Consider the following 11,619-nt stretch of genomic DNA (forward strand, 5'->3'; position numbering starts at 1 on the left):
AGCTTGATATTAGAATTCCTTTCATTCTAGTTTCAAAAACCAAAAAAATTCAACAAAAATATCTTGATTTTTTTCTAAAATTTAAAGTTTTCTTTTTCATCTTTTAAATAAATTATAAAAACAACGAAATTTTTGCTCAGAAACCACGAAACTAAAAATTTTAACGCATCTTCAACTATTGATCAAGTAACGGTATACGTATCTAAATTCTTTGACAACCAATCAATACTCAAATTCACATTGAACTATCCAAAATGGCGCTCTACCAGTCGTTCAGTAATAATCTCATCCAAGCACTGAAAAGTACAATACTCACTCATTCCCTTGCACGTACATTTACCAGCCAGTCCAAGCATCCAAGTTATCGCAGTCATTGCGACCCTAACGTACCAAAGTGCAGTGAAAAGAGCCTCAAAGAGAAAGAGGACAAAGGCGAGTGTAAAAAAGATAAGCGCCAATCTATGTGGCTGAATCCCGAGTGTTGTCTGGACATTTGCAAAAATGTCTTGCCGCGCTTTGATGATCTCTACTATAAACCGTCCGACAAAGCGAAGCGCAATTATACGCAAACCTGGAGTGAATGTCCAGACATAAGAACAGCACCGCGCAAGATTTGCTGCTTCGAGAAGGTCAAATTGCCACCATTGGAGCGACGCAAGAAGTCCGCCCACCCGAAGACGGCTTGCCCGCACCTCAGCATGGAGGAAAAACGCAGCTGTTCGGTTGGTGGGAATAAGCGTTGCTTAAAAATTCGTCTGCCCGGTTGTGGCGTTGCACGTGATCCACCCAGGTGTTTCTACATCAAACCGGCAGCCAAATGCCGCAAGATATGCACACCGTACCCCGCATTTTCGGAATGTAAACAACTCAAAGCGAAGCCCAGACGTCCGGTCGAGTGTAATTGCCTATTTGTTGGACCACTTTGTGGCATGCACTAACTGAATTTGAAAGCATAAGCATTGTGGCACACTAAAGGTGGTTGCGGTTTGGCAAACTACTTGGATGGCTGAACCCTTTGTGATGGTATGGATGTGTGCATCGATAGTTTTTTAATTTAGACTGGGGTTATGCTTAATTCTATTGAAAGTTTCAGCTTTCAGTTTCTTGCTTGAAGCTGGTCATGACATTGAAAGCTGAAATTGCTCAAGAAATTAATTTAGTTGACAAAAAGACGTGATAAAAATCGAAAAGTTCTATATCAAAAGAGAATGTTAAGCCATTCGTGGCAGTTTCTAAATCTTTACCACTGTTATCCAAATTAGAGTGCATTTAATTTAACCCGCTTATGAAAATGTATGTTCAAAAATATAGAAAAATGCAAAATTGCGTAAATAAGAACAAGAAGCTACAATGAAGTGATTTCCGTTGTTTCACTCTATAAACCCCACAGCTTAAAAATCTTCAAGTTCGTGACTAATAATCTGGGTCCAGTGGTTGACGCACATACTTCAGGAGCTCCTCCTTCTATTGGTCGATATGCCTTCTGGTACACACGTCCATAGCAACCTACGAGTAACTGCTTGCTGGGTATGATTCTCTGCTCCCTTAATGGGAGCATCTCGGCCTCACTATGAAGATTATCTTCAGGCGAAGGGATTTTGCAGCTGTCCGCAATGCTGTGTTGTTCACTGCAGCCTACTTGTTCCAAGCAACCACAGTGGCACAGCACAGTTTAGAACCGACCGCCCCACAGCGTTTCGACTATATGGATGCAGGTGGAAATAATAGTTAACCTGCAACGATTTCTCTGAAACTTGACATGTGCTCGAATTTTACTAGAAATATGGTATTATGAAAACCCTAAATATAAAATATGGGCAGGATTGGATCACTATGGCAACCAAAACTCACAAAAAATGTGGCCCAGTCATAAAGTTTGATGGAATTTTGGTTAATTTTTGTTTCCTGCTTTCCACTCTCAGAGAACAAAGGTTATAGTCAGAGCTGGGTAAATGCAATTACATTACAATTACAATTACATTCCTCAGTAATTGTAATTAGGATTCAATTCCTTTAGTTCACTGCAAAGGAATCGATTACTTTTTCAATTCCTTGAAGTAATTTCAAATGGAATTGTTTTTTTCTTTAATTCCATTACAAGGAATTTCATATTGTAATTGGAATAAATTACGTGCTAGTAATGTAATTTCTTTTATTTCAATTCCTTTGAAAGGAATTGAAAATGTAATTTTTTTTCCAATTCCTTTGAAAGGGATTGAAAATGTAATTGATTTTTTTTCCAATTCCATTCCTCAAAGTAATTTAAAAAGTAATCGAAAAATTTATAAAAAAAAATTTTTACTGTTGAATTGCAATAGCTTTGTTAAATTTCCTGCTAGTATTTCATACAAAAAATTATTGCAATTTCACTTAACCCTTGCAAACTTGTTTATTTATCCATCGATTTTCATTGGTAGTAGTGTTTTAACCCGCAAAACAAGCAGAGTTTGGCTAGTCTATACTAATATATATTTTGAAAGGCGTTTTTTTCTGTTCGCAAAGCTCGAGAAAGGCCGTACCGTTTTTTTTGAAATTTCGGAATCTACTGCAGACTTTCCAAGGATGGTTATAGCTAAAAAAAGTTTCGATATAGAAAGGGGGCGTGGCACCTCCCATACAAACCGAATTTTTCAAACTGCATATATTTGTGGTAGAGGACTAGAACTGGGTATGGTGATTTCTATATACATATATAAGACCAATTCCATACTCATGGAGAAAAATTTGCATGGTTGGAGAATGGCGTGTGGCACCTCCCATATAAACCGAACTTTTCATATTGCATATTTCTGGAAGTGTTAATGGTAGACTGTAAGCCTTTTTAAAACTCTTTAGTTTGACACCCACATGCCAACATTGCATTTACTTTATCAATTTAACTGAGTTACAATTTCCAAATAGGTGGCAGCCCCCTCAAAAATATTTCCAACAGTTATCTTTCTCAAACCTTTTTAATTTGATACCCATATTGTAATATTTTATTTATTTTATCAATGTACTTTAGTTAAATTTTCAAACAGATGGCAACCCTCCTCAAACATATTTTCGGCAGTAAGCCTTCTTAAAACTCTTTAGTTTGACACCCACATGGCAATATTTCATTTTTTTTAACAATTTGACTGAGTTTAAATTTTCAAATAGGAGGCCACCCTCGTCAAAAATACTTCCAGCAGTTATCTTTCTTAAACCTCTTTAACTTAATACCCATATTGTAATAATTCATTGATTTTAAATTAATTAAAGTTTAAAATAGGTGGCAACCCACCAAATTTTTGCGATATCATTGGTTCTGGTATTATACCGAATAATAAAAAAAATATTATTCAAATCGGTTCAGCCGTTCTCGGGTTTTTATGACCGTGACATACGAACACAACATTTTTATATATATATATATATATACATAGAAGATGTCCAATGTGTGCTTTCGATTTTAATCTTTGACCACAACAAAAATTCCACATTGTATATTCGTGAATGAACTTTCAGTTTCTCGATTACATTTACAATTCCTTTGGGTAATTGGAAAAACTAAAGTACTCTTGCAATTCCAGGTAATGGAATTGAAAAAAAATCAATTACATTTTCAATTCCTTTCAAAGGAATTGGAAAAAAAAATTACATTACGAGCTCGTAATTTATTCCAATTACAATATGAAATTCCTTGTAATGGAATTAAAGAAAAACCCAATTACATTTGAAATTACTTCAAGGAATTGAAAAAGTAATCGATTCCTTTGCTGTGGACTGAAGGAATTGATTCCTAATTACAATTCCTTGTAATCTGTAATTGGGAGTAATTTAATTCCTAAAGGAATCATTACGACCCAGCTCTGGTTATAGTCTAGAATAACAAAGGTGTATATATTCTCTTTTCTCCCAATGTTTGGTGAGACTTTTCCATTATTCGAAATACGGTCAACGGGGACTAGTTGAACGCAGTGGATGAAGCTACAGACTTGTCTGTATGCCGCACACCGGACAGCGACAGGACGCCTGCACAGCGAGGACCAAATGCTTCCCGTAAGGGGCCATAACAAGTTACTCAGCAAGCAGTTTCTGGTGGGATGTCACAGACGTGAGTACATTAAACAGTCCCTTGCTCGAGGAGAAGCCTCCAATCAGGGCAACTATTCGAATACAAGGTATCGACGAGTTACCAACGGCATTGATAGGGAATGTCCTGATCGGAGTCCAATCACCAACTGTAGCAGACACGGAGCTTCAAGTGCCAGGAGAGACCCCCGCTACTCTGGCCCAGTTTCGGTCGGATATTGCAGCCGTCTCAACAGCTTATTGTCCATACTCGATCCTAATATCCCCAATGAGTGTCCGACATATGGAGACTCCCTACATAACACCAATTACCACTTTACATGCCAACTCAATCCCAATGAACTAACACCACCTCTATTTGGTCCGACCTCGTCGAAATTGTCCGTTTCTTGAACCTATCGTTAGTAGCGCACATCTATCGGCGCTCACCAGTTGCCACCGGATGTTCAGCCAGTGCATACACCGGTCACCAAAAGTACTATCTCAGTCGTCAATAACCGGGTAGTCCACCAGGGGGTAGGCATTGACATTTTAATACTGGCTTGAGGGCATAGACGCACGCGTGTGTTTACTTTACTGGATGTAGTCTCCCGTTCAAGCCACCTAGTCGATTGTGTTCACTCGCGCCACGCCCATTTATCTCTATATTCTTCTAAGTGTACTTAAGTAATATTTAAAGTAATAATTTCTCGCACTTTACAACGACTTAAGGCTCAGCTAGTCTAGACTTAATTTACGTATCGTAACCTATTATATTGGCCAACGCAATATATATGCGTTCAGGAATATTTTGAGGTGGCTTATAGGCGGCAAAGTGACCATTAGCAGAGAAGAAAAATACAAACACAAAATATTTTCACTTCTGGCTAAGTTGATGTTGAGTAATCATTGACGTTTCTTACGTAAGTCAAGTTATGTCTAGAGTAACTAGACTATTGCTCCAATTTTTTTTCAATGACAACAAGAATACCACACCATTTGACTTCGAATGCGTAGCTTTGCAAAGGGTTAATAAAATCATTACTTTTAATTGCCAGAATAATGGCAAGTTTTATGACAATAGCCATAACCCCCTGTTACTTTCGCTTCAGCATTCCTACATGTGTGTACGTACCTCCTTCAGAACGTTATTTTGAAATACTTTGCAATGCATTCAATGGCTGCAATCGACTCTACTTGTGCAGTGCGCAATAAAAACAATAAAAAAAAAAATACAGTCCAAAGACATTTTCGTTCACATTTTAGTATGCAAAATTATACATGCGGGTATTTGTTTATATCAGTGATTCCCAAAGGGGTCCACGGGCGACTCGGACGGGGGTCTACTTTAGCGAGGAAAAAATGTGGGGGTCCACGAAAATGTAATTGGTTTCGATAGTAAAAAACCAAATTGGTTGATAGATAGCCTCTTTATTAAACTTTAATTTTTTTAGTAGTATATAGTGCTCTTTGCTCTTGATGCACTTCTGCACTTACCGTCACTTTGGGTTTTCATACGTGGGAAAGCCTTAAAGGCCACCAGCAGACTAAAAGGAAGCGGATGTTGGTATAACACTGAGTGGGGCGCGGCGGGAATTGCTGGCGGGAGAGATTTAAGCACTTCTGCATTTTCAATGCTCCATGATAGTACGCCACCATTACCTTTGTTGAAGAGATTCTATAATGTTGAGTTCCCTGAGACTGAATGCTCATTAATTTCATCACTGAGCCGGGCCTCAAACATTGTCGAATCTTCATTGATGGCTCCAAACCTGACTCTGGGTCATGATCTGAGGTCTTTTTCGAAGTAAATGGGGATAAGATTCACTTTTCTGTTGGGAAAAATGCTTGGGTCTTCCAGGCTGAGGTAATTGCAATCCTCAATGCCATGCACTACGTGGTGGAAATAGATGGAGGAGAAGGAGTTAACGTGTCTGCAGTGACAACCAAGATGCACTTAAGGCATTGGCCAGCCCTCTAACTACTTCCAAGCTAATTCGGAAATGCAAATCTCGACTAAATTATGGTGGTACACATAACGAGCTTGCTTTATTCTGGGTGCCAGTTCACTCAGGAGTACCTGGTAATGAGACATCTGACCATTTGGTCAAAATTGGCTCAGACCAGGCATTCCTCGGCCCCCAACCAGTTTTAACACACACACTTTCGGTCATCGAAGCAACCATCAGAAACTGGGTGAATACTTCGTTCAGCAATGACTGGGAGGCATCGAGGGGATGCAGGTAGACAAAACTCATGTTGCCTTCAATGTTAGAAGGTGTATCTAGTATTTTGCTCTCACTGAGCAGACGACACTGCAGAAAACTTGTTGGGCTGCTGGACTGGTCACTTCACTTAGAACAAACACCTGCTTGTGATAAGCGAGCCGAACATTTGATGAGTTTATGGTGAGGATAATGTAAATAACGCTAGGACTCGAAGTGATCTTAAAAAATATAACTTCTCGAGAGAGTATTTTGATGGATTTACGAGCTGTGTTTTTTAAAACCTGCGAAAGGAACTACAGTTTTACGCCGACTCCGAACGGCGATGGTATTTTTATGAGAAGCTGTTTTTCATGGCAGAAATACACTCGGAGGTTTGCCATTGCCTGCCGAGGGACGACCACTGTTAAGAAAAAACCTATATATTTTGCGATGTTGCTTTGACCAGGGCTTGAACCCAGGTGCTGATGAGTGAAAGCGCGCCACTACACCACAGCGGCCGACGAAATAGAAATAAAAAATAATAGAAAGAAAATATTTAGTTTTTGAATTCACCAGCAATGCAAATTTACATAGTTAGATCTAATCTTCACATTTAATTTTTTTACGAGCTTTGCGAGTATTTAGAAATGCATCAGCAGGGGGTCCACCGAAACCAGTACATTTTTGAAAGGCGACGAAGTTTGGGAACCTCTGGTTTATATAAATGCATACATATATGCAGGCATGTATGTACATATTTTTGTATGTATAAAAATTTTTTTTGCATTGTATGCAGTACAAAGTGTGCGTCATTGGCACTTTTTAAAATGCGCCAAGTGTGTCGTTTGTTGCCATCGTCGCTGCCTTTAGCTTTTTTTGTTGGCAATGATAGTGGTTGTGGCATCACGTCCTTTGCTGTAAACTTTACGTCGTGTCGTGCCCATTGTATATTTGTTGACGTATAATTTTTTTTTTGTGTTGAGTTTTCTTTTGCAAAGTACGCGTAAAGTTTGTTCAATTTCGCTGCGTTCCAATTGCTTTTTAATATGAATATGCATTACGTATTTTCATAGCACTTACAAAAATTTGTTTTAGTGCTTGCAGCTTGGCTTCCTCTGAAACTGCTGTTCAAGCATCTGTCTTACTAAATTTTACAACTGTTTTCTTGCTCGGCTTAATATTTTCGGCTGCCGTACTTTTGATGAGTACAGGATACGACCTTTGTGTAAGACTTACCCTGTCAAAGTAAAGATCACACTCTTCTTTAAATTCCTATCCAGACTCAGACAAAGCGGGCTATCATAAGGATGTCTGGTACCAACATCGTGTAAGAAGAATTTATTTTACAATAAAGCTTTAAGGAGTTCGATTCATAAGAGTTTAAGTAGATTTCGCTTAAAATGATTTTTTATTTTCCGACAATTTCCATACAAACTCAAAAAATTAAAATCATTTTTCACTTTCATTTCATTTCCATTCCACAGAGAATTTGCTGAATAGTCACTTTGTCTTCAGCGGACGGGGTTAGATACTTGGGAATATTCTTTGGCTAGGGGCTTACCTGGACACTAAACGACGAAGAAACACAGGTGAATGACAATGCTGTTAGGTTTACTTCCCTGAATAAATGGAAATACACACAATTCGATTATTCAAAAATTCTGGACTTATGCTCTGAACATGTTAAGCATCCGATCTACTCAATAACGATTTCATCTTCATCACAGAAATTCCTTCTAGCAGCGAATCAGAAGAATGTCTAATCCCGTAAAATACTCGCACTCTACCCAAATATATACCGATGGATGAAAATTAAACCGAAGAATAAGAAGTGATGCATACTCACAAGAGTTGTCTCTAAAATTGAGCTTTCGACGGCCAGACTCTTGCAATGTACTTCAAGCTGAACTCGCAGCTATGAAGGATGCCGCTTAGTTCCTGGACAGCTCAGAACTGGCTTTTATGATGGTAAATCTACTTTCGGATTGCCAAGCCGGTACAAGATCTATGGAATCTATGGATCTACGGGTAGTAAAAATATTCTTGAATGGTCAGGTACGTACTCAACGACCGAAAATCTATGATAATATAGTTTAAGGCAAATTACTTCGAGTTGACAAAAAATGGATGTGCTACAGAACGAACGTGTGGGGTATCACACCCAATTTGGGCTAGGCTTGCTAACAACACGTGCCCACTGCCTTAGTGGAGCTTAGGCCAGTAGATTGGCAAATGAGCTGTCGTGTCGACAAAAGAAAACCAGAGTATCAAACGTTTTATATGCCGCTACTCAGGTCTGACTAGACTTTGCTTTTTAGTTTGTAGTAACTAACACAAAAAACGCGTGCATGAAACAGCTCGCAGACTAAATTCCGCTCGTCTAAGTGTTTGCAAATTCTCTTTTATTTTAAAACTACGTTCTATGAATAAATCTAAGCATATTTTTGAATTTTAAGGAGCTCCGGCATTCGTTTCTTAACACATCGCTCCCAAAAGTCTCAAACCTAAACTCTGCAAAAGCGAGTCAAAAGAAGAACAAGTATTTCGGTGGCTCAACCTCTTCAAGGCTGGAGAGGAAAAAGTGGTTGTCTGTATGTCCATCAGAGTCAAGTGTTTGTGTATCGAGAAGTGAGAAGCCAACATACCTCTAAGTTGTCTTCAGTCATATCTGCTCAATGAGGCAAGTACCTAGCTAAACTCTCTGAGATTGAGGGCAACATGAGTTTTGCCCAACTGCAGCCCCTGAAAGCCTCCAGTCATTGCTGAGCAACATATTCACAATGTTTTTGACGCAGGCTTCGACGGTCGAAGGTACCAGTGCTGTACCTACGGGTGACCTGGCACTAACGAGTAATGTAAAATAAGTTCGTTATGTTTTCAACACAATTAACCTTGCATTTACAAAATAACTACATAACATATTTTACACCAAGTACTCCATGGCTTTGAGGATTACATATAACTCGGCTTGTAATACCGATGCATGTTCTCCAAGAGGGAAATGAAGATTGTCTGCTTTACCTTTGCTATACTTTCCATATCTTGATGCAGAGTCAGTTTTTAAGGCATCAGTCAAAATTCTAAAGTGTGTAAACCTGTGTTCAGTGTTGCGCTTAAAACTCTTCAGCAAAGGCAATGGTGCCTTCAACTATTGTCGCTAAACTCCGGACTGTAGCACCAATTTATTTTAAGCCTAAAAGTGGCCTGAAGGCTTACTCGTCTATAAAAGCAATAAGGCAAGGTAGGTTTATAAGTGCACAAAGAGCAGCCCAGATGCTGTAGGGATAGGTACCGTACAGGACAGGGCGATCGTCTTTACAAGCATATTTTTCACGCTATTTATTGAGAGTCTGCTCCATCACACCACAGATATATATATATAGCTGATAATGGAGCTGGAGAGGTGTAAATCCATAGGTGACAATGCCCTGCTTCCTTTTCCAGAACCCTGTTAAGGATTTTTGGGGTCAAACTAAGGCTTTCGTATAAGTTTACTATCTAGGACTATAAAAAATACTTTTTTGTTGAAAACTAGCTAGAGATATGTAAGCGGTGTTGTCTCCATCAGTAGATTTTCGATTGTTTATCGGATCTAAGCTCGTCGAAAATCTGAAAGCTACAGCGCTTCTTTAGCCAAAATAACTTGTTGTTTTTTGGGTAAAGTCTCGGCGTCAACACTAAGTCAACTAAATAGTTTCACAATGCACCCCTTCAGACCTAAATGTACCTGTATCCAGGACCAGCCGCCACAAGCTCAGCTAAACTGATTTGCCTAGTTTTCTCCATACCGATACATTTATGAAACTGGAATAAATATATGGATGTAGCGAATTCAGGAGCAGGTAGACTACCTTGAAACTATTGATGACCCAAAACACATGGACGAATTTAAGAGTAGAGGAGGTTCAAAATATAACTAAATTGTGCGATTTGATTTATGAATAGTCGAAGCCTTATAAATAGGCATTCGTTAGAGAGTACTTTATCATTTATTTGTGTAGCTGGTACTACCTTCAGCAGGCGGATCTAGGAAGTATCGTTGAGGTAGAATAGATTTTTTCGGAGCACATCTGATGAATCTAAAAAAGTTATTTTTTTTATTTATTTTTCAACTTTTTTTGTACGCCAGCACTTATGTAGCAACACTTGATGCCACACGTTGAATGAATTGAGGCCGACAAAAAGCCAAAGAGGAAGATGTGTTAACAGCAAATGAGAAGTGAGAAATTCAACAGATTTCAAGATGACAACCACACATATGTGCACACACACACACACACAAACAGATGCATACATACTTAAGAATAAAATAGTTTTTGTTATAAAATTTGAAGTTGAAACATTTGAAACAATAACCCCAGCATAACTTATTGTAATGTTGTTGGTGGCAGCAACAAATTACTTTAACAACGTACTTGAGTGACCGGCATGGGTAAATTTACATATAAACCTACACACATTTTGAATGTTGTAGAGTGCAAGAGTTACATATCTATTTTAGGGGGGAATAAGCGGCAATGATGCATATTCAAGTGGCGTGAAAAGTGTTGATTGAGTGTTGTTGTGAGCGGCCAACAACACAATTTATTACAAAACGAAATTTGTTGTCAGTTTAACTGACATTACAAACTAGCAACAGAAACAGCGACAACAAAAGCAAAAACAAAAGCGTCCACAGCAATAACAACAACAACAACAACAGCAGGTTGGTCTCTTCTGTTGGCTTTATGATTAAGTGAGTGTCTAATAATGAGTTAACGAAAAGTATCTACAAATTCAAGTGAAAAACAAAAAGGCCAAGGCGAAAAGTACAAAACAACAATTGCTATGCAGTTAGCGGCGGCAACACATTTGGCTATGTTGTGTCAGGGACAAAGTTATGTTGGCTGTCGGCGCATGAAGCAGTGGTGTGCTGCTCTGTAGTTTTTTTATATTTTTTTTTTTATAATTTTAATATTTTTTTTTTGTAGTCTTTTGCTTCAATTAAATTTTTTGGTTTCTTGCATTTTTTAATCGTTTCTTGTGCAACATTTTTCTCCATCAGCGCGGCCTATTTTCTAGATACTCACGTTGCCTTTTGACCCCAACAGCGACGAGGCAATTTACACATTCATCGGAAAGCAATGAAAAAAAAGTGAACTTCAAAATTTGTTTTTCATTGGTATATTTTTACTTTTCGCTCGCTTTTTTTTTTGTGTTGTGTTGTTTTCTGTGGTGTGATGTGTCGCTTTGCTTTGAAATGTTGCTGACAAACCACTTGAGTTGTTGTTGTTGTGTGTTGCTCGGATTTCAAATGAAACGCATCATTTTTGTTTTCCGTTTTAAATTTTGTTTCCTTATTCAAATCCCAAAGCAATGCAACTTGTATGTAGTTGTT

General features: G+C 38.4%; 1 protein-coding gene across 1 annotated transcript; it reads left to right on the top strand.

The window, feature by feature from the left end:
- The first annotated feature begins 254 nt into the window (after positions 1-254).
- Positions 255-938, top strand: LOC118744594. Its single transcript, XM_036477722.1, has one exon. The coding sequence runs from the start codon at positions 255-257 to the stop codon at positions 936-938; it is 684 nt and encodes a 227-aa protein (XP_036333615.1).
- The last annotated feature ends 10,681 nt before the right edge of the window (positions 939-11,619 follow it).

Source organism: Rhagoletis pomonella, unplaced genomic scaffold (assembly GCF_013731165.1).
Source record: "Rhagoletis pomonella isolate Grant_MI unplaced genomic scaffold, Rhpom_1.0 Rhpom_scaffold_00008, whole genome shotgun sequence".
Classification (NCBI taxonomy): domain Eukaryota; kingdom Metazoa; phylum Arthropoda; class Insecta; order Diptera; family Tephritidae; genus Rhagoletis; species Rhagoletis pomonella.